Source organism: Phocoena sinus, chromosome 3, assembly GCF_008692025.1.
Source record: "Phocoena sinus isolate mPhoSin1 chromosome 3, mPhoSin1.pri, whole genome shotgun sequence".
NCBI classification, from domain to species: domain Eukaryota; kingdom Metazoa; phylum Chordata; class Mammalia; order Artiodactyla; family Phocoenidae; genus Phocoena; species Phocoena sinus.
The window spans coordinates 133,349,576-133,373,640 of NC_045765.1; the positions used below are offsets into that span (position 1 = coordinate 133,349,576).

The 24,065-nt window shown below is 39.4% G+C and overlaps 2 protein-coding genes across 4 annotated transcripts in view; both read right to left on the reverse strand.

The window, feature by feature from the left end:
* Nucleotides 1-21,255, reverse strand: part of ITGA1 (integrin subunit alpha 1) — a 191,179-nt gene extending 169,924 nt beyond the window's left edge. The window contains exon 1 of one of the 3 annotated variants that reach the window (XM_032625791.1): nt 20,530-21,255. In XM_032625791.1, coding sequence (XP_032481682.1) covers nt 20,530-20,590 — 61 coding nt within the window. In that variant the 5' untranslated portion in view covers nt 20,591-21,255. The remainder of the gene's footprint in view (nt 1-20,529) is intronic. The other 2 variants (XM_032625792.1, XM_032625793.1) reach the window with 2 other exon arrangements.
* Nucleotides 7,173-21,239, reverse strand: PELO (pelota mRNA surveillance and ribosome rescue factor). Its single transcript, XM_032625795.1, has 3 exons — nt 20,530-21,239; nt 10,224-11,922; nt 7,173-9,936 (listed from the first exon to the last, which is right to left on the reverse strand). Exons 2-3 carry the CDS (start codon nt 10,947-10,949, stop codon nt 9,505-9,507), a joined length of 1,158 nt encoding a protein of 385 aa, XP_032481686.1. The 5' UTR covers nt 10,950-11,922; nt 20,530-21,239; the 3' UTR covers nt 7,173-9,504.
* Nucleotides 21,256-24,065: the final 2,810 nt, after the last annotated feature.

Consider the following 24,065-nt stretch of genomic DNA (forward strand, 5'->3'; position numbering starts at 1 on the left):
TTTTACTGTGACCCAGAGAGAGTATAAGAGCTAGAGATAAGGGTGAAAATGATTCCCAGAAAGGCAGGAAAAATTCTAACACTTATTAAACTCTGTTAAGGTCTAGGCAAGGAGTTAGGCCCAAATTTATTACAGTGATAACAGACTCATTTTCTTAAAAATATATTACTACATTTAATGAGGCAGAGAACTAATTGTGTCTTGGCTCTTCCCACTTCCCCACATTCCACACATTCTTCTACTTCCTTTCACCCAGGCTGAGAATACCGCTGAGACACACAGGGTCAGAGCACTATTCCCAGAGTTCACTCCTCCTCATAAAATAGACTGTTCTTTTCTCCCTTCTGCAGAAAATTTCCCTTCCTTCCACCATACCCAATCCATGTTGGCCATTTAGTAAAATGTACTACTTAGGAGAGAAGTCGTTATTGTTTATGAAGGTTATTTTCCTGAATTTTATACCAAGGATAAAATGGTGAATAAAGAGATAGGAAAGATCCCAGGTCTTCCTGCCGGCCAGCCTCTGGGCTCTCCCCAGGCCCAAGTCAGCTCTCTGGCACTTCCCGCTTGACAGCAGGCCCAGAAGCCTGTTTCCCTTTCCCCGAGGAGGCCACCACCACCCCCTCTACCCTGGACAACCTCTTTTCCAAGAATGGCTGTGGAGAGGACACGATGTCCTACTCCCCGGCTTACTGAGCAACAAGCTCTCTTTTCTGGTTTAATTGTTTTGCTGTTAAGCCATGAGAGAGAAACAGGAGATAACAAAAATACGGAAAATACAATGGTTCTAGCATCTTTCTCTTCTTTTCAGTCATGGTCTCCTGTTTGTATTTCTGATTCCACTGATGCCTTTTAAACTTCTTTCTGAGAGTAGGAAGCAACATAACCTCCTTTCTCCATGATGTCTCTTCTCAGGTTTGCTGACTCTTTACTGCAGAGCTTAGAGAGAGCTTAGGGATTACAGGGACCAATACTTAGAAGAAAAAAATTTTACCAAGTAAATTTGAGAGGAATGCTTTCAGTTTCCTGTGCCTCATTTCTCTAGAAACTAATGCAAGATCAGTGTGAGCTTCTGGAATTTAGCAGTTTAAGCTCCGATAGCACCTCCTCAGTGAAGCCAGGCTGAGTTAAGAGCACCTTTGAGCTCTCAGACTCCCACACAGTTCTTATTCCTGTACCTATTGCAGTGCTATGATTGCTTGTTTTCTTTCTGTCTTTGCCCATCCTAGACTGGGTTTCCTTTGAAGGAAGGGACTGTGATCTTCTCTATTCACCTCATATCTCTGGAGGCTGGCAGACTGCCTGGCACATAGTAGGTATTTAGTAAGTGGTTGCCAGAAGAACGAAATGATTCTCCGAAGAAGAAAGGCAGGAGGCAGTCTTTCTCTAGCAGAAGATAAATAGTTGTTCGAAGAATGGACAAATGGACTTCAAAGCTGGGTTTGAGTCTCAGTGATGTTTCTGAGAAACTGTCTTGCCCCAAGATGAAGAATTATTTGATAAAGGAGGGTTTAGGGCATTTTTAGAATCCCATATTGGTCTTTGTTCACTTACCCCAACTGCCTCCCAGTGTGCACTGGTGACAAGAAAATGTGTAAGAAATTGGAAGAGGATGGATCAAACAGGAATGTGGACTCTATGAAAAACTCTTGTTTGAGCGACTTTGAGCAAGTTACCAACACTCTCTGGGCCTCAGCTGACATCCGTATCATGAAGTGAGTAGGTCAGATGACATAAAAGTTTCCATACATCATTAACCTTTTATGATTCTAAATGATTCAGAGCCGTGTACCACAATGCATTTTCAATCTTCCTCTCCTTCACCTCATCAAAAAAAAAAAAAAGTGACTTCTACCATTGTCAACAATATACTTGGAGAGGAAGAAAAAACTCTAAATTATGGTCACAGGATCAATGAGCTGAAACACAAGGTTAAAATGTTTTATATCCACAGAGCAATTTTTCACACTGCTGTCAAACAAAAATTTCTAGTTGATGTTTATACTAGGACTTGACGAAAAATTCCAGACATAAAACTTCTGGAACTTAGACTTGAACTCAGAGGACCTCCTACCTCTGAATACATTTTACAGCTAAAATCTATTGGGATGTTTTTCTTTAACAAGTATTCATCTTTCAACAATTATGTAAGTTTTCTTATTAAGACTATTAAGGTATGGTAAAACTCTGGCTATCTGGAACTGCCATTCTAGGTATGGCAGATAGCTAAAGATTTCTTTAAGTTTGATTATCTTTTAATGATTTTTGGAGAAAAGTAATTTTGAAAGACGATCCATTTCCTTGACTTCTGAATGTAATGCACCGAATGTAATTCAATCCTTTCCTCAATATGAACGCCAGCTATTATAACACAGTAATGTCCTCAGGCCCCAGTGAAAGCCTCTAAGCCTTAGACTTTTTTCTTTCAATGGTGATTCAGGATCCACCCAAGCTGTCATTTCTCACTGCAGTCACCTCCCTGTCAGCTTGGCCATTTGTGGTCATCTCTCCTTGATATCTAATTTGCTGATTAAAGCCACGGACACATATCTTAATTCATCTTTGCATACCGAGGTAGCATAGTTTCTGCTACTTAAGGTGCTACTATGTTACAGTAATGCATGAATTAAGATAGTAGGCTTAAAACATTTTTTAAAAACAAGCTTGCTAAAACTAAGTGTGAAATAGTAACAGATGCTGAGTAAAGGCTTGAGGGGCTTGGTTTAATATATAGACTTACAACAGTTTCTGTACACTTTCTAATCCTCAACTATATTTCAGACTAGAATGCCATATGATTGAGTTCCTGATTTTTCATGAGAGATGAAAAATAACAGTGGTAGGTAAATAAAAAAACATACAAAATGACTGCAACAAACCTTGGCCAATTACATAAAATTTAGTGTTACCAAATCATTTTTCTATTTCTAGGTACATTTGACCTACTCCAAACAGAAAATTGAGGAATGGGCTGGCACTCTTATATTTTTAGAGAGTTGCTTGATTGGGCACCTTAATCACAGTCACCAGCTATGTGATTTTGGACAAATTATTTAACCTCTTTTGTTTTCTTACCTGAAAATAGTACTGACGAAACATTTCTCATAGGACTCTTCAAAGAATTAAATATTTCCTTTTAAAGCACTTCCCACAGGTCTGGTCTTTAATAAGCACGTAGTTACTCTTATTTTAACGGGTCGTCCATTCCTGGAGTTGGGACAGTGGTGCCAACTCCGTGCATGGCCAGGCATGGGGCTGCGAAGACACTGTTCTCCGGTATTTGCTGTCTGGCAGATACTGCCCTGCCTCAGTATTGGGTGTTCTGGAACCAAATGTGGCAGCCTAATTTGAAATAAGCTCTAAGTCCTCTAGGTCTCCTACGTTATAGAAAAACAGGCATTCTAAAGAATGTGGGCAATGTTAAGGGATGAAGGAAAGGGGACTCAAAAGAAGACTGGTAATCCAAATCCCTACAATTTATCATAAATGTCACAATCTTTAGCAACTGGCATCTAGAAATATAAGACCTTCCCATATTGATGTCAATTGTTACAGAACTAAAGTATTCGCTGTCAAAAGCAAAAATGATAGTGTCAGCAGACTTGCATACAACTGAAGTGCTGCACACAAAAGTGGATTTTCCTTGAGGAAACACATTAGCTTCTCCTAAATTCAAACAAATAAATTCACGATATCCCAGTTTCCTTCCCGGTGTTCTTTACCGCAACAGAATACACTAATATGTTTCTTAAGATAGAGAAATTAAATACTGAAAAATAAATGGGCTATCTTTCAATTAGTATACTTGGAAATCTACAAAGAACACTCTAAAATATGGATGAGAATAGAGATGGTGATGCTGTATCAAACACTTCCTAAAAAGGAAGAATTCTTGCCATGTAAAGAAACATGATGAATGAGATTTTATCATCTCCACCTCAGCTTAACAAATATCTTTTGCCAATGCCTTTTCATAGTCTTTCTAATTTAACTATCTCCTTCCTGAACTTAGCCAATTTCTTTTTATTTCTAGTGAAGTTTACCTGCTACTTGATGATGTTAAGTAACTCCTCAAGTTGTTCTAGGCCATTACTAGAGGCTTTATCCTTCAACATCTTAATTAGCTGCATTGCTGACTTTGAATCTTTTCTAAGTAAGGCATCCTTGATACACAGAAGTATTATACTTGCATCTCAACTCCGTTAGAAACCATTTTGGCTTTTCTGTAACACTTTTGCACTAAACTTCTAAATTGAGAATTCATCAGCAATACACACAATGCATTACGAAAATCTTGAATAGCACTTTTCTAAACTACTAAATCTTTTACAATACGTAAACTGAATCACAGCACAAAGTTTAAATACGCTAACATCAACATGAAGAAAACTTTTATTTAGGGCTTTAAAAACTTTATCTGAAATTGTTTATTCTTTTTATAATTGCTTTTACATCCCCATTTTAGTTGTTCTTCACTAACTGGGAACTCATTTGCTGAAAAATGTGTATCAACAAAATTATGGGCTGGTCAAAATCAATTTTTAGAATAGGTATAACTCTGTAAAGTTTATGTCACAACTCTGACACCTGTGGTCCCACAGGGAGTAAAAGAGGAAGTGGTGAGGGAATCAAAGATGCAGATTAGGGTAGGAGACATGAGGGCTAAGGGCCGTATAGCAGTAACCCTTCGACCTGAATGAAACCGAGCTTGCTAATAATCCCTGTACTATGGGGATCCCGAGAAAAATCTTTTAATAAATTAAATCATCACCCCCTAATATATCTTTTTTTAAAACTAACTTTTCTTACACTAAATTAGTAAATGTACATGTATGTTAAGATCCACTTAAAAAACATAAACAAAAGTAATTTAGTTTTTGCCCTCTGACTTAGAAATTTTTATCTTAAGAACTTTTAAAAATTCAGCTTTTTATGAAATCAATACTTTAACTATTCTACATGTATATCTCTAGTACACTATAGAGATATGTAGGGGAAAAATGATTATCTGACTATATTAAGTGTTGAAATCGATAAACACCTGTGCTTTGTTATAATACAGAGAATGAAGTAGCATTTAAAGAGATTAAATATTGCTGTTTCCCTATGCTTTGATGCCTGGCCCTCTTTTATTTCTAGTTTTACTAATACTTACTAGTTCATTTTTTTTTCTCCATGATTTCTGGTCTGCTTATATGCTGAACATTTCTTGTATTATTATCCCCGGCCAAATGCTTTTTCCTGAACTTCAGAACTGTATGCACAACTGCCTAAGGGACCTTCTTCTGGAGATTGATTCATTCGGTCATTCATTTAGTCATCTTTTTTTTTTTTTTTTGGAGCGTCTACTCTGTACCAGGGTTTGTTCTTAGCATTGGAGATACAGCAATGACCTAACAGACAATAATCTCTGCCTTCCTGGAGCTTACATTCTAGATAGATGATAAGCAAAACAACTAAGTGAAATTAAGCGTTACAGAGAAAAATAAGACAAGGAAGGATAAGGGAATCTTGGAGAAGGTACATTTTTTAAAAAGGCTGGTTTAGGAAAACTTCATGGAGGTGGTGATATTTTGAGCAAAAACCTGAAGGGAGTAAGTAAGCATATAACAGTCTGGTGGAAAAGCATTACAGATGTCCCACAGGCACTTCAAACCAGATTCCAAACTGAACTTATTGTTTTTCCTTGCAAGTCAGCTTCTCTTCTTATTTTTCCTGTGTCTGAATTATGCCCTAATATCTCCCACCAGTCAAGAAAAAAACCCTGCGATTTACCCCTAGACTCTACTCCTTCCATAACTCTGAACAAACCTCACTTCCCTGAGCCTATCTCCTAATACCTCCTCTTGACTTTTCATTCTTACTGCCTTTGTTTAGACCATCATCATTTTCCTCTTAAATTTTTCTAATAAGTGTTCTCTTAATCTGTCTCCTTGCCTCCAATCTTGCCTCCTCCAATGCATCCTTTATGCTGCCAAACAGTGATATTTGTGAAATGCAAATTTTATCATGCCATTCTCCTGTTTAAACTTTTCAGTGGTTTCTCATAATGGTCGAACCTACTCTTTATTGTGGCATGGAGGGTCTGATGTGATTAGCACGCTTGCCCCGCCCTCCTCCTCTTCCTGATAACCTCTCCAGGTTTATCATTTTAAGTACATTTACTGGCTCTTGCTCTATAAAGTTCCTTCTAAAAGCGACCCCTTGCAACATTGTGCCCTCTCATACTTTCTACAAGTTACTTTTATCCAGTGATTTGTTTACGTGTTTCTTCCCTAAACCCAGCTCAGTACTGGGTTCAAACAGGTACTAAAAAAATGAACGGATAAAATTAAATGTACTGCCCTTGATGACTGGTGTAATATAAATATGGATGCCTCATATCTAAGCTCTGGCCACAGGCGAAAGAATTTCTCTCTACTCAAACTCTAAGAAACACCTTAGAAACCCCTTTTCAACATGTAATTCAACATATCCCGATACTGAATACAAACTGCCAGTTTTATCTACTTGGAAAACCATCTGATTTAAAAGCAAAATAGTACCTTCCCAACAAACAGCTTCTACTTTGCGGAATTCACATATACACCATTTCATCCGTGTACTTTTTTTTAGCAGCAAAGAGAATTTCAGTTCCAGAATATATGAACTGCAGAAATTATGAGTCACTTCTGTTAAAGATACTGTGAGTTTGATATCTGGTTACAGGGATTAAAAAAGGAAACTAAAGTTAATGACTGAAAGTAACGAGATAAAAGAAAATTAGCTTTACAAAGCTATTCTAGTGGCACCTGGGGGTGGGGGGGAATCCAACTTGTATGTAAGGGAGTAATGAAAGTGAAATCCAGCATCAACTGCGCAGACTTAAAATTAGCAAAATATTTAACATATAATAGACCAGGAATAGCAAAACGTAATTTTATATGTATCATATCTGGAACAAAATGAACCAAATTGCAAACTTCTCATTTATTGAGCCTAGTGAGGGTAGCAATCTTTGTTTACAACAAGCACCTTATGGTAAATGGAAACTTACAGTACAACATTGCATTAATTTGAGAGGTATGTTATTGACAGTGTTTCCATTTGTTACCATAGTCATTCCTTATTAATGAAGAGCAATTGGAATTAAACTACTGCATATGATTTCCAGAGACCTATGGTTCATTTTGTTTTCTATAGAATAGTAAAAACTAATTATTTGAATTAATTTTGTATTTTATATGCTCCTATCACTATTTTGATATTTACACCTATGCATCTAGGAAGATTTATACTCTTGATAATGGTATTGGTATAATATGTAACTTTTTAAAAATACAAATTCTTAAAGATATTTTAAATATGTTATAGACATATAAACAGGCTTTCATTTAGAGTTTTATAGATAATTTAATTGAATATTGGCAGTTTAGCTCTCTTAAAACTCAAATCTTTTTCTCTATGGCTGGCAACCCTAGGCAGAGATTAACTAGCACAGGGAGAATAAGCTATTGCTTATGTTTATCAGCTTTGATTATACACAGCGATCAACTGGAGATGTTAAGATACAGATTGCAATTCAATAGGTTTAGTGTACAGCCCTGGATTCCAGTTTCTAACAAGCTCTCAGGGGATGCTGCTGGTCCATGGACCACACTTTTGAATAGCAAGGCCTGAATCAAGGGTCTCAGTTTTGATGCCTATTGGAATCACCTGGGAGCTTTAATAATAATTTTAAAAAAACACTCCAGCATTGCTAGGGGGGTAAGGTTATTTAGTCTGGGGTCCAGTCTGGGTATAGAGTTTTTAAAACTCCCAAGGTGAAGCTAAGAGGCAGCTAAATTTGAGAACTTATGTCCTAAAATGTATTGGTTAGACTTACCATAAGCTTTTATTTCCCCTGGCTTTTATTACCAAGGATAACAGCGAGGAATAACCAGTTCTGCATAGATTATGAGCACGAGGCCCCAAATCTCCAAATTCTTCCTGAGAATATGATGCATTATCAATCAGGTTCTAACATTAAGAATCTTAGTGACTTCATATCTACACTCCTACCAAATTATTAATGACATACTTGTAATGATATCTTAAATATTCATGAATTATAACGAAACGACAATCTGAATTATTTTGATTAGAAAGTACAATAGACATATAAAAATGTGGTTTTAAAGTATATGGAGGTGTCTACCCCTAACTACAGATAAAAAGGTTCAGATTAGTTAGGAAGTTTAAAAAAAATAATCCCCCAACCTGGCACTTACAACAGGAGAAAGGCTCAGACACAGGACAAGCAAAAGTTTACTTAGTGTCCTTATTTGAAGCAGGCACCACTGATCCTGGAGTTACAGACTGAATTTTCACTCGTTCTTCATAAGGCCTTTCCTAATTATTTTGCTAAGCTGAGATGTGTAAAAGGTCAAGATGCAATTACATTTCAAGGCCCCCTCCCTAACTCTTGGAAAAAATAATGAAAATATTTTAAACTCTCAGCTATTTGCCGAAATTCCCTAAGTATGGTAAAGAGCTGGAGTACAAATCAACTGCCACATACTAATGATGTGACTTAAACTTTCTGAACAGGCTTTCTCACCCCTAAAATAGCACGTAGAGAAAGTCCACTAAGAATGTAAAAGCAAATACAAATTCAAGGTAGCATTAAGTATTTAACTATGATAAGCCAAAAAATAAATACATAAATGATGTAGCAGTGCAAAGAACCCAAGTCCAGACTGGGGACTACTTCTAGGTTTGCCACTAATAGCCCATAAGCAAATCACATACCTTAGCCTCATTTTAAAAATAAAGGTACCTTAAATAGATTATCCTGAGAATCCTTAGCAGACCAAAGCTCAATGACCTAAATATAACTAATTAAGTTCTCCTCTGAAGCAATTACGATTTGTTCTAAAGCAAAAAAATCCCACCTTGTTACTTTTAACATGATTGGTTTAACAAGTCTCTTAAGAAAAACACATTTTAAAGTTGTCCTCAAAAAAAGTCTTCAAATTATTTAGCTATCATTTAAAATAGCAAATAAATTTTAAAAAATGGAATGTGGGGGGAAATGGGGAGAAAAGGATCATTAAGAAAACCAGTGTAAGAACACCATGACGAATTAAAATAAACAATGTAAACTGAAGATGAGATATTAAAAAGCTTTTCCTAAGGAAAACTACTTCAAAGCATGCAGTATGGGATTTTACAGTCTATTCCAAAGAATATACGGGCATTCGTTTTAAATATACAAAATATTTCTAAGTACTGCGAATAACTCATAATTCTGAAAAAAAATTTCCCAATTAATAAAGATGGTAATACATGGAGATTATTTCCTTTTATTGTTCAGTTTGAATACATGTCCTGCCAACCACAGATCACCTAGTGTGACCAAATACATGAGAAACTCCTGTAAGAATCACAAAGTGCCACTTTCGCAGCTTTCTGTCACAAGGATGCTAAGAAAATCTAACAGTGAAGGAGTGAGACACAGGTTGTCTCGATTATTAGTTCCAATCATTAATCTTCTTCAGAACTGGAATCATCCTCTTGGTCAGAGAGTTCAGGGACAGGGAAGCGAAGAATGGCAGCTATCCCAGTCAACTGGCTGAGCTGTTCCCCAGACACATGAAGACTGGAGAAGATCCTAACAGAACCTGCGTTCTCCTTCACACTGTCCACCAGCCGCACGTACCGGCTCCGTGTGGCTACATCCTGGTGCCTGAAGAGCTCATCGCTGATGAGCAATGTGTCAATTGCCATGGCCTCATTGGCCTTCTCCACCTGCTTGAGTCCATAAAAAGCTCGGTCAGGTTCATGTTGTAACATTTTATAGAAGTCATCCAAGGCTTTTACTTCCCCAGCGGCTTTAGTGTCTGAAAGGCGGCTAGCTACTGTAGGGTCACAAAGGGCCTCTTTCAGGGAGTACTTGTGTCCAGAGGAGGCATGTACCTAGAATCACAATTACAAAAGTTAGACAAAAGATCTCTTAGAGTACCCATTAAACAGCCCACAATGACCTCAGGCCAAAAACACTGGTAAGGCTTTATATGTTTAAGGATTTAAGCCAAGTTTACTATATCAATTTGCTAGTCTCTTTTCATTTCATGATCTCACTTACAATCCCCGTCAAGTTAAACCTTCCTCCTCTTGTACTTTTCCTAGTTCTAAAACTTTAGGAGTCATTTACATAAACCCCTCTGCCCATTCTTAATTATCCCTGGGTAAGACTGTTTTACCTGAAGGAATTTGGACCGGTTTTCCAGGAGCACTTTGTTGTCCGTCTTCACTGCTTGTTGAAACATGTAGTCGCAGAACTGCTCCCTCACAAATCCTGGGCTGGCCACCAGGACGCACTTTACAACATCAAAGTGTATGTGGCGCTGGATGGCCTGGACCACCTGTTCATAGAACCGCTCCAAGGCCCGGTCGTGCTGGGAGCAGTTGCCTTTCCGTTTCCTAGGGATGTTCACTTCCACCTTGGCCCGAGTGAGGGTCATGCTGGGAGTGACTAAGCAGATATGAGCGAGGCCTTCCTGCATCACCACAGCCGCTACATCAGCGCTCCAGGCTGGGTCACAGGCTTGCTCGATGCGCTCCAGAACCACACTGTCCCACTGTTTCTTGGCCAGGGTGAACTGGCGGTTGGGCTCCAGCTCGATGGTGTGGTAAGCCCCCATCTTTACATACTCATTCTCCTGGATGTTAGTCCCCTTGACCCGCAGCTGGCAGGCTTGAGAGTCGAAGTCGATGGCCTCCACGCAGAGAGTGAGGGTAGTGCGGACCCGGTTGCTCCCTACGCTGCCCGTGGAGGACTCCGTTTGTACCTTGCGGATGGTGGAGGCGCGCAAGCTGTCGCCCACCTGCACTAGATTGTAGGTGTGCCACATGTCCTCAGGTTCCTCGGGAACCAGGGTCACCTGGCCCGCATTGTCTTTCTCAATGTCCTTCCTCACGAGCTTCATGATCTTGGCAGGGGCTCACTGCCAGAACAAGAGGAACCGAGGGGACCGCCACAAGGAAAGGGGTAGGGAGGGGAAAGTTTAGGCCGTGAAGGGGACGGGGTCCGGTTCCTACAGGCACTTGCCTGGCGGGAAGGAAACACTCTATATATATGACTCTAGCGGCTGGGGGCTACACTTACTTTAGCCCTTCCTTTTCGTGGTCTCGGGGCGCGCGCGCAAGAGACACCGGCGAACACCTTCTCCGTGGTTCCAGCCGCCGTACACATCAAGAGGCCGATGCAGTAAAGGCGCAGGCGCAGCCCACGTCCTGCCTCCCGGCGCACGTTTTACGTCCGCAACGGGGAGGCGGGGCCGCAGCTTGCGCGTGCGCAGGCGCACTAAGCCGGGAGGTGTTTCACGGAGAATAAACGACCCGAGGGAAGTGTACGGAATATTTGCTGGCGAGTCATTCGTATTAATGCTGAACTTGGACGTCCTAAGTTTTCTCTTCCACCCCTGTTTGTGAAGAATCTGGGGAGTTTGTGAGTGCAAACGTATATATTTTTTTCAGCTGTGTGCGGTTGCCACGCTACACCTTCTCCCGCCGGGTAAATGCAATTTCAAAACTTACGGAAAAGTAAAAGGAACTCAGAAAAGTGCAGACTTGGCCCCAAGGTCCAAACTACGGCCCGCTTTGCGCCTGCCTTATCCGCACTCAGACGCCACACGCTTTTTGGAGCTGGTCTGTCCTGAAGCTGTTTCTTAAGAACGACTGGTCATGGTGCGTCTGGGCCGTGAGTAACGTGCCCAGCTGTTTTCTGCTTTTAATTAACCAAGTGATCTGATTAACCCAGATGTTAGAACATTGATCCCAGAGAAAGAAGAAACCATCTGTGGAATTTACCCCTGGATGGACCTCTCAGTTGCTTGATCTGATGTCCTGAGAATCCCAGAATCCAAGGTTGGCAGACTCAGCTTTCCGCAGCTCAGTAGCCTGTGAAATGTTTACGGGGGGGAATTGGGTCTCGGTAGTTTAGGGCGGGATCTTCACTGTCAAAGCTGAGCTGAGAGCTGAGGATTGGGGAAGTGGGGAAGGACTGTTCTACTATGACCGACCTTGATTGAATAGCTACAGAATTCATTGCTAAGAAAAACCTTACGTCACTTAACATTTTGGGGGGGAAGGAGAGGCGGGGGAGTTTGGAAGTGGGGCTTGCCTCTTAAAAGGACCAGTGAATAGAAAAAGCCTACCAAAGTTTTCTTGAGAGTTAAGATGGGTTGGAGAGAAGAGGGCACAAATCTTCCCCATTCGCCTTCCTATCTTATTGCGTATGGCATTTAAAGGGAAGCTTACCATCCTGAACTGGTGAGACGGGGATGAAAGGGAGCAATATGATGTTGGCACAAGTGTTGATACTCAGATCTCAATTAACTTCCTCAGAGATTGTCAGGGGATACATAGGTCCCCTCCAAAGCTCTAGTGTAAATTAGAACCAATATTTTGTGGCCTCTCTTCTCCCTCCTCTTTCTGTACCTCCTTCCTTCCCCACCTTCCTATCATACTGAGTGCCCTTCCAAAGTTCCTAACTCAGACTGCCGCCTTCTACTTCCAGGAGAACCCAGCAGCTTTTCACTGAGCAAGGAACTGATCACACTAAAGTGTGAGTATGGCTTGTGTCTCCAAAGGACATGTATCTTTTTAAAAGGTGCTTGCTAAGCTCCTTGATCACCTTTCTAAGTATAATCATCCTCCTCTTGAAAAATCTGCCAAGGATCGAAAACCACAGAATCACAGTGATAGGCACACAGGGACCTTAATAAATGTTAGGTTTTTACTGAAGAGCTATCACTTACTGAATATTCACTTGGTACTTTCCTATGCTTTTTCTAGTCCTCACCTGTAAGGTAAATATTTGTTATCCTCATACATAGATGAAGAAAATGAATTACAGAGAAGTTAAGAAATGTATTCAAGATCACATAACCAGCATTCAAATCCAGGTCTGCTTAATTCCACACTTTCTCTTTCCACTGACACAATTCTACATTTATGGATGCTTGAAATCATCTCTGCAACCCCAAAGATTATGTGCTATTACCCACTGCCATTTCCCCTTAACTCTCACCTTTGCCAGTTAAAGAAAGACTCACAGCTTAGGAACCAACCTAGGGCATTTGAAAGGAAGGTCCCTTCCTTGCTCTTTTATTACTTTAAAACAGTCCTTATATTCTTTTTAATGTAATATTCCTTTTGCTCAGCCTAGGTCACCGTTGTAATTCTTGAGAAAGATCTAATATTCTACTTTAGAAAAATACACACATACTTCTACATTGAGAATCTATGGGAAACCCCCATAGACTGTTGATTCTGTGGTTCTTTTGTTTGTTTGTTTTAATTATGAGGCACACTGCTTTGGGCTGTCTTTTTAAATATAAATGTGCTTCAGTGATTGAACATACTACAAAACTTTTCACAGAATTATTTAATCTGAAACGTCTGTAATAGAATTTTCTTTTTAGTAACTTGAGCTTGTTCTTGAATGATCAGGTGTTTTTCTCCTAGATTTTGTGTTATAACTTAGTCTTTCTAGATCAGTCATTACACTTTCGAGTTATTTGGGGTTCTCATTCCCTATTAATTAAAATCCAAATTCCCTGGCATTCAAGGCTTCCAAGACATGGCTTTACAAGCTTTATTTCTCCTTTAATTCAGAGTTTTTGATTTGTCTATCACTGATATCCTAAAATTAAGAAGTCACATTCTGTTTTATAATGTTACTAACAATTTAAAAAGAAGATTACTCTTAAAGTAAGTTTCTGTAAACCTATTTCAGTTTTTTGAGATAATCCATACATAGATAAGAAAATGATTAATTTTTAAACACATCTTAACGAGGAAAAGGTCTTAAAGTGTTCAAAAATAATGTATGATGACAATTAGTTTTATTATACTTGGTTTGGAAAATCATCTTTACAAAATAAATAGCTAGCACTCTGATTATAAATATTTAGTGAAAATAGCAATAGTTTACTTAGAGAGAATGTGCTAACCTTAGATTGTACAAAGATGCCTATGTGACCTCCATAGGCAAAGTTAGTGGTCAACAGGGAGGGCTATTCAGCTAATTCAGGCAAAATGGTGAAAGGGAAAAGGTAAAGGTTTTTTTTTTTTTCCTCTTTTTTAAAGGAACTTGCTGTACTCACTTACTATCTAAATTCCTGTGATTAAAAATACTTACTTGCAACTGTCACAGAACAATACAAAGCTCCTACCAAATAAATAATTTTATCAACAAAAGTGTGTGTGTGGGGATGTTCCTGTTTGTATGAATCTCTGTACAGTACAGGATCATTTTATTAAAAATATTACAATAAAATATATAATTTTAGGAACTGGTCAATACCCATGCATTTTCAAACTGTAGTACTTGGCAAACTAAAAGTATATAGGTAATAAGAAAATTTTGAAAGTACCTTGTAATTTGTATTAATAGTATAGGATTTATAATAAAATATGCAGACCATTCATCTTAATCATTTGAGGTTATAATGTGATTGATTTAAGTGTCCTATTTAAATTTAAGAATTTACATTTATTTCAGCAGATCTCAGATAGTTCATAGAAAAAAGCATATGTCTTCACTCCTTTTAATATTTGAATTATAATGATTTTTCAAATCAGATTTCTCAATTTGTTTATAGAGCTCTACATTTGGATAAAACAATATTAATGCTTTTGCACATAAAATGAATTCTTAATACTAACCAGTACATATATTGTAATCTCCTTTTAAGATTTAGTTGACTTTTTCATCTTCCTTTTAAGTTATAGAAGACGTTAGATAAAAATTAGGTCCCTTCAAATATACATGGCCCTAGCTCTAACCACCAATATGATAGAATATTAGAGACGTTAGAGCTTGCCAAAACTAGCACTATTGATCCTGTGACCTGGAACATTTTTTTATTACTTTTATTGTCACCTTTCTCCTCCTGAAGCTTCCTTTTTAAAGGGAGAGTATTCAGAGGAAGGTCTGCTCTTGGGATCTGGTGAGGTTGCTGGTGCCAGAGGAGCAATTATCCCCTCAATTAGATACAGATTTGGCTCTGGAAGAGAACTGAGAAGGGGGACAATGTTCATATCTTTGTACCTAGAAGAAGTGTGTCTGAAATCTTATGATGCATGTTTTAAAAGTACAAAGAAACGTGATAGAAAATTGCATGTAGATATACTGCATGTTATTTATTATAATTTTCAGATGTATATTTTCCCACATTTCAACATCTCTTGAAACTTGGAGGCATCTAACCATTTAGCAATTATAATTGGATTGGCAGTACTTTTCTTTCTTAATAGTACATAAAATAACGGTGCATCATTCAGTTATGGTGTCTTCCATTCAGTTAGATATAAATATGGGTAGATGGAAATATTCCAGGTGGGGATATAATTAAAAGCGACAACCTGACCCCTTAAGTATTTTATGAGTTTGTCTGTAGTTTAGTCTTTTGTGACTCGTTCAATAACAAATTTTCAAGTGACTATTATTCTAAGATGGTAGAGATAATGAACAAAGACCCTATCCTCACAGAGCATACAGGGAGCTGGGAAAACAGACAATTAGATGTTTAATTTTAATATGTGGTATACTGTAGAAGCAAAAGTGCTAAGGGCCTACAAATCTCTGGGGGAGGGGTTCCAATCTACTCCAGTGGGTTCTTGGAAATCACATTCATATGGGGACTTGAGGACCAGTAGCAGTGTAACTGCTTATGCAAAAGCTTGGAGACTGCAGAGGAGCTGGCACAATAGAGGAGCTGAAAGAAGCTTAATAATCATGAGGATGAGAATATATTCAGCTCATTTCCATCTGTTGATACTCTACTGTACCTGCTTTGAGAGCAAATACAATTCTCCAGTCACAGACCGCTCTGAATAGGCAACGTATTCTGACTTTAGCATTGTGACAACAGTTCCAAATATCTTTCATCTCAATTTCCTAACATGAATTCAGATACACTATTTTGTATTTCATACCACAGAAGAGCAGTGTAGGTAAAGAATAGCATTTTGATGCCTAGTTTTCTGAATATATTTAAAACATGAGCTCCTTTATTTTATGAAATACTTAAAGGGCATATTAAAATTCAGCAAGTTCTAATCCAGTGAGAAGTTTGTTGGGTTTAGGTGTTGGAACACAGGTAGAAGAACATCCATCTAAGGAAGTAAGATCCACAGTTATAAGTGGTGGTCCAAGAGCTCATGCATCAAAATAGCATCATGACAGCAGGGAAGAAAAATAGGCAAACTAGTTCGGCATATATATTTTATTGCTACTGTCGCTGTCTATTTATTAAACAAACAAAAGTCCTATGAATTTATCGCTGCCTTTACAGACATCATATATTGACTTAAATATTTTCACTGTCTTTCATTGTGTGTCATTGGAGGTCATTTCTTTGTTATGGGTAGGTGGCTGACTTCCATATCCAGCCATTAGCTCACTTCTTTTAGAATAGGAAATCTTGCCTGTGAAAAAAGTCACAAAAGAAGACTCCTGCTTTCAGGCTAAATAAAATGTTTCTAGGGAGGAAAGATATGTAACTCAATTAGGGATAATTCTATATTTGTATTCTTAATAACCAGAGATAGTTGTCTTATTTGAGTTACAATTAATGTAGGGAGGGACATCATCTAATTTCACTATATACCTAAAAGTCATGGAAATAACAGACTCACTTCACCATTAATTAGATTTTTATCAAAGTCTTTTAGACAATTATGCTTGGATTTAACATTTAGAGGGCTGAGCAAGAGAGAAATGGACTTACATTTAGACAGCCTGGTATATTATTTCAGAGCATGAGAGATCTGAACAGGCTTTGCAGTTTATTAATTGGGTGACTTTGGTCAAATTAGCCTCTTAGTATTTTGGTTTGTTCATCTCTAAAATATGGATAATAGTTCCAGAATTTTCCCTTTTTTGAGATTAAAATGTAATATGTGCAAAATTCTTGGCACAGGGCCTCTTACCTAATACATTCTCAGAAAATATGTGCCTTTCAGCAATAAGTTGTGCTAGTATTTCTCTGTTATTGTTTGTCTTGACCCTTGTCCCCTGAGAGTTTGAATTCTGCCATTTGGACATGGCCAATGGGATGGCCAGGCAAGGCATTAGGGGGTAGAAGGAAAAGCAGGGGTATTCATTTCCCCTGCTTTCTCCCTGCTATGCTTCAGCTTTGGCACTAGCTGCATTCTTCTTCTTATGGCCACAGCTCCTGTCCAGTGGTCCCCCTCCCATAGCCAGAGTTCACAGTCAAGCTGACACTGCTGCCTTCTCAGGCCTAGGAACGGCAATGGCTCTTCTTCTCACGTTGCTTCAGGTACTTTCTTTCTACTATTGCTCATTCTACGTGCTCCAGCCATCTTTTGTCAGTTCCTTTATATGCTTCTGCCAGCAGTCCCTTGATTTAATTTTTTTCAGTTAAATCCTTTATATATGCCGCTAGTTTTTTTGCTGGGACTTTGACATATATAAAATAACAATAAAGGGCTTCCCTGGTGGCACAGTGGTTAATAATTCACCTGCCAATGCAGGGGATACGGGTTCGAGCCCTGGTCCGGGAAGATCCCACATGCTGTGGAGCAACTAAGCCCGTGCACCACAGCTACTAAGCCTGTGTTCTGGAGCCTGCAAGCCACAACTACTGAGCCTGTGAGCCACAACTACTGAAGCCCACACACCTAAAGCCTGTGCTCCGTGACAAGAGAAGCCACCGCGATGAGAAGCCTGTGCACTGCAGCGAAGAGTAGGCCCCGCTCGCCACAACTTGAGAAAGCCCGCACACAGCAACAAAGACCCAACACAACCAAAAATAAATAAAATAAAATAAATAAATTTTAAAGCTTAAAAAATAACAATAAAGACTTTATTTGGACTTAGAGAAGGGCATCTTTCTTGATGAATCATTTTTAAATGTTGGGAAAAGCTAATACAAGCTAATATTCTAAATATAATGGGAAGTTTACTGGGATGGTTTGTTGGGTAGGTGGTTGTTGGGATGTAAACCCAGCTTTGAAGACTGGGGAGAGTTTGTTTAGATGGCAGGGGGTGGTAAGAAAGAAGGGTGGAGTGCTCTTCTAGATGCAGAAAACAAGATTACATGCGCAGTCCTAGAATGAGCATGAGGATTAGGGGGAAATAAGGAAGTGGGACTGCCTATCAGGGGCAGTTTATGTTCAGAGGTTTTGGTAGGCAGAACAATGGTCTCTCAAATATCTTCATTTCCTAATCCCTGGACCTGCAAATATATTACCTTATATGGCAAAAGGGATTTGGCAGATATGATTATATTAAGAATCTTGATATGGGGAGATTATCCTCGATTATTCAGGTGAGCCCAAAGTAATTAGGATTTTAATAGGAGGAAGGAAATAAGGTCAGAGTCAGACAAGAAGGAGATGTGATGATGAAGCAGAGTCACAGGAAAAGATTTGAAGATGCTGCTTTGCTGGCTTTGAAGATGAAAGGTGGAGCTGCAAGCCAAGGAATGCAGGTTGCCTCTAGAATCTGGAAAAGGCATGGAAATGGATTCTCCCCTAGAGCCTCCAGAAGAGATGCAGCCCTGCTTGCATCTTGATTTTAGCCTAGTGAGGCTTCTGACCCACATAACTGTAAGATAGTAAATTTGTCTTGTTTTAAGCCAGTAAATCTGTGGCAATTTGTTACAACAGTAATAGGAAACTGATAGAGGCATAGTAGGAGACAGATGGTGCTGGATTAGGGCAGACCCTGAAAGGTCAGTTGAGAATTTTCAATTTTATCTGAAAGATAACAACCACCAAAGATTTTTGACTAAAGACTAAGGTATAATGAAAATTATGTATTAAGAAGATGAATTAGAGGTTAAGTTCAGAATGAAGACAAGATGATGAGTTCTGCAGTACTGTGCAAGGGTGGGTATGGTGATAAGACCCCAGATTAGTTGTGGACTCTATGAATTGATGAGAAGTTTGTTAGGAAGCTGACAACATGATGACTGACAGGGTAACCAACAAAGGAAAGGAAGAAGTCAAATTTCAGATCCTTATTGTGTTGTGAAATGGGCATAAATATAGCACATATAAGGAACCTGTTGATTCTGAGATAATAACTTTAAACTCTACATTTCAATATGATTGAATAATATATGTGTATAGATATAGATATAATACATATATATATACACACAAAAGAGAATTAAATGTAATTTAGAAACGTGTATGCATTATTTTCCTTTAAGTTCCTTCTTGGATTTAGCAAGGTTTATTACCCCCCAACAATTGCAGAAAACCCACAGTATACAACTTGTGGCTGTTTTAGGCATGGGGAAATAAAGTAGTTGAATTTAAAATATATATATATATATGTATAAGAAATTATAATTTGTTTCTGTTTTTTCAAGTTTCATTGTCTTTTTAGAGGATATGCAGACCTCGTTTGATCGTTTCTTCATTAGTGACTACTTATTTAGTAAAATGAAAAAGGTACGACTTGAGTAGTCAGTAAACCATTCATATTTTGCACAACAACAAGAAAAAAATGCAAACAACCTCCAAAAAATTTGAGCTGGAGAGGAGTCATAGGTCAAACACATGTAAAGGGTAGTGACAGTGGCTGATAAGGTCAACCATTCACTGGCTGTAAAGTGGTTCAGAAGTTGCCACTGTTTGGATTATTGGCCCATTTCACACAAAGCTTCACCCTATCTGCCTTCTCTTTCTTGCACCCTTGCAACTTTTCCCTCTCAGTCAGTAACTGGTAAAAAAGATCTGACCACGGGTTAATCATTTGGAAAATCTTAGAAAATGCTACGATTCAACCTTTTTTCTAAATTGAACGTAATTTTGCATCTCCACTGTGTTTGTCTCTCCTGAAAGATATCTATTTATGCACAAGTAACAATACGATATTTTGCATTTAAAAATTTAGTCGGCTGTGTGGTACATTTACAAGGTAAATGTTCACTATTCCTTCCTCAATTTCAATAGGTTCCTTCTCCTGGGTCTTAACACAGAAACATCATTTCGAGACAAGAGGCAACTTTACCTCGCATTCTTCCCTTTCCTCATTTGTAGCAGAAAATATCTTGAGTATGTGACAGCAAGAAAATGAATAATACCCACTCTTGAGTAACCTGAGGGTAGGAACTTTGCATATTATAAATCAGGTGCCCGATAGTTACCTCCCTCAAAAAAAAAAAAAAAAAAAAGAAAAGGAAGGTAGAAGCTATCAGCAAAGTCCTAAAATACCACGTATATTGTCAAAACAACTTTAATTTGAAAAGTCAGTTCCACCTTGTAAAGTTTTCAGCACCGCTCCCGCCTAACATTGGGGTGGAAGGTTTTGAAACGACATCAAACGTAATTCATAACAAAACCCAAACGCAGAAACTGCTTTCTGTACTCCAACCTGCCCAGAGTACCTGGAGCGCCGGAAAGTGGATCCGCGCTCCGTTCTCCCCTCCGGGCCGAAGCTCTGCATGCCTCCCTCCCCACTTTAAGCCCCTAGTCTCGAGTCTCGAGCACAGGAGATGCTCAGAGAAAAGCAGGGTCACTCACCGGTGAGGAGCCAGCAGCAGGCGACAGCGACCCCTGGGCTGGCGCGGCGCCGGGGGTCCATAGTTGGAGCGGCTGCAGCGCCCAGGGGACGCGCTGGATCGGAGGGAAGGACTCGGCGAAACCACGCGCTGGAGCCGCGTCGCTCTGGGCCACTCCGCCCGCCGCCGTGGGTCTCAGTCGCTGGCCCCGCTGGCCCCGGCGCCTGGGAGCAGCACAGCGATTTCCTGTGTTTTCGACCAGCCCCTCTAAGTTCGATTCATGCTTCTCGCATCCCAGAGGGATTGCCACATCTCCCCGCCGTTCGCACTCTCGGGCTCTGAAATCCCACTGGCAGCCTCCCAGGCTCTGTCCGAGACATGGACAAATAAAGCCAGCTTCGCGGGTCCTTGTTTAGGCTAAAGTCCACGAGCTGCGAAGCAAACCTTAAAGGGACATCTGCCTTTCATTGAGAGGGTGATTCCGCTCCCCGCGCCAACTCCCTAAGGTAGTAGGAACGCAGCCGAGGGCCGGACCTTCGGAGGGTGTCTCCAGCCCAGTGGCTCCGCCTTCGCACCCCTCACTTCTCCCGGGGTCTGGGCAAGGAGGGCACTTTCAAAGTGCCGTGCTCCTAGGCCCTTAAAGGGAGGCTGCTTTCCTGGGGTCCGATTGCGCAGAAGGGATCGGTCCGTTTATGCAAGTGAGCAGATCTGGTAACCCCCGTGCCTCTCCTGTGGACACTTGAACTTCGCTGTCCAGCCTTCTCACACTAATAGTGGGTGGGGGCGTCCACCCCGACACGCCCCGCTGAGGGCTTGGCTTTCACTTATGGAGGGTTTCCTTCCTTTATGGCGATTCGTGGTCACAGGGAGGCTTTTCTTTGGGAAGACTGTGATAAGCTGGGGGAAAGGAGAACCAAGACTGGGGGAAAACAAGAAAGAAAGAAATGCAAGAGGGAAGCGGGAGCGGAAGGAAGGGAGGAAAACAGTCTCGTTAGAAATGGAATGTGTGTGGGCAATTTTGTTTAATCTGAATTAGGATGTTTGTACACTGGAAGTTGAATCTAATAAAGAATTTAGGGCATTGTTTTATTTCTTGTTGCTACAGACTTTTATAAGTAAGAGTGCATTAAGTCGGTTGCATGTTACTCCCTCCTTCCTCGCTCCCACTACTCTGGGGAACTGAGAATTGGGAAGATAAGTTGGCCCATCAAAACGCTGGGAGACCCAGGCCACTTAGGAGTTTGCAATGCTTCCCTTGTCTTGTGAGTTGTACATCCTTTGAGTCAAGAGCCACAACTACATGTTAGCTTAACCGGACACTTGCTGTTTTTAATAAAATCAGCTGTGTTTTAGTGGTTTTGAGAATTTCAAAGAAGGGGAAGGAGTGGATGAGTGGATTTGTGTTTACAGGTGGTGGAGGGACTCAATTCTATGCAACTCGATTCGATTCAATTCAATTCAACTAATTACTAACTCAAAGTTTCTGTCTAGCAGGTCTAGGGCTAGGCAGGACAAGAGTGCCACCCAAAGGAGGACTCATTGCCTGGAACACAGTACAGGTGACACAGTACAGAGAATCCAAGGGAAGGGCAGGGAGGAAAACCACAAGGATGATTGAATAGATTGCCAAATAGAAGATTGCAGGGACTAAAAGTTGGAGAAGACAAAATTTTAAAAGTTTAATGAAGATCAGAAGTAGGGTGGGCAGAGGTAAAAGGTTGAAGGCCATCAAGTCTCAGAAAAGGACCTATCCTTTTAGAATTGTTCTTCTAATTTATGAATTTGAAGTGATTCACTACTTAGTAAGTATATTAAAAACCCTGTTTCCCCCTGTTTCTAGCTCTCATATTTTCATTTCTTAGTCCTGTCTTCAAAATTGCAGAAATAGGTCTCTAGAAAAATTGCCTTGTGTTGGGACACTGTTCAGTCCCACTTGGCTTTACTTGGGCTCCTTTGCCTGTATTCAGTGCTCTCAGTACCCCAGTTTGGCTTTCCAGTCTCTCCATTAACTCGATATCATCAATGTGCTTCCTGCTGCTCCCCTGTCTGGGAAAGCTCTGCCACAGAATGCCTTTCCTGTGTATATCTCACCTCTCTGTCTGTAGTTTCACTTATGTCTTTTGCTTCTCAGTATGACCCAAAGGGCTTTGCACAATAATCAGTAAATTCTGATTAATTGACTTACGCTTAGACGTTAAAAAATCATAATATTTTCCTAAAAATATTTCTCCAAATTGCTCAGAGTTTTCAAAAACAGATAATAGTGTATGTGTGTGTGTCTATGTGTGCATATACATATATGTACACATATATACACATGCATGTATGTATATGGAATTATAGAAAATTGCAGTATATTAAATTATAAAAAATGAAAAGAGAAATTGTAAAATTATATCTTATTGAAATAAAGTAGGATTAAAACATACTTATAATCAAGGCTGTAGTTACTGGGAACTTTACCTTTCTTTGGGAGCGTTAATAAATACTTTGAATTTAAATATTTAAAAAATCTCCTCTAAGATTTACCAACTAATGGTGATAACCAGTGCTATGGCTGAAGTTAATTTTCATATGTGTTATGAATCTTATGGCTATATTTATTGATTTTCTTCATGTCAAATCAATGCAGATGTAGAAAAGTATTGCTGGAGAAGTCAATTTAGAATAAGTGTTCATTTTCTGAATTTCAATAAATCTAAACACAAATCAGTGTCAGGAAACCTATTTTCTTAACCAGTTTTATCCTGACTAACAGAAAGACATGCCATTGAGTGAACTGAGACTTAGAGAAGATAAAAGCTGTGGTCACAAGCTAGTAATTAAATAAGGTCACTTGATGGCTAATGCTAAGCTCTAGACTTTATACTGTATACTTTTCGATTTTAAGTGAGACCTAATCTGATCAGATCTCTTTTAGAGTTTGGAAATATGGGTGAAAATTAAAAGTACAGAGAGGTTAGAGGCTGAACTAATTAAGAATTTGGAAAGTAGAGTCTATGAAATGAGGCAAAAGTAATTGGGGTTACTGACCAATAATCTCAAAAAGAGAAACAGATACTTCATTCCAAAGTATTCTCCTTGGAGCTAATCTAATATAATGAGAAAGATTATGGTAGGTTCTGGAGTTAGACTGCGTGGATTCAAGTCCTGGAACCACCATGGTTCCAGGTGGTAGCTGTGTGATTTGGGAAGAATTATCTAGTGTCTCTAAGCCTCGGTTTTCTCAGAAGGAAAATGAGGATGAAAATATTGCCTTTTTCTGAAGGTTGTTGTGAAGATTAAATTAGAGAAGCCTACAAAGCATTTAGCACAATGCCTAGATTAAAGTACAGTAAATGCTTAGTAGAAATGAATCATTCTTCCCAGTAGTAGGAGAATTAGTATTAGATTGACAGTGGAAACATAGGGTGGGGCCTCTGTGTGGTGGGCTCTATAGGAAGTGATGTAATTGGATGAGCATCAGAAAGGGAACTTTAGTGATTGGCTAAAAACATTTCCATCAATTCCTATTATTGTTTCTAGAATCTTCACCTTCAGAATATTTACTTTGGATTA

Coding starts and splice junctions, on each gene's coding strand:
- PELO (XM_032625795.1), bottom strand. CDS start 10,949: ATGAAGCTCGTGAGGAAGGACATTGAGAAAGACAATGCGGGCCAGGTG. Junction 9,937..10,223: donor ACCGGTCCAAATTCCTTCAG/GTAAAACAGTCT, acceptor TTGTGATTCTAG/GTACATGCCTCCTCTGGACA.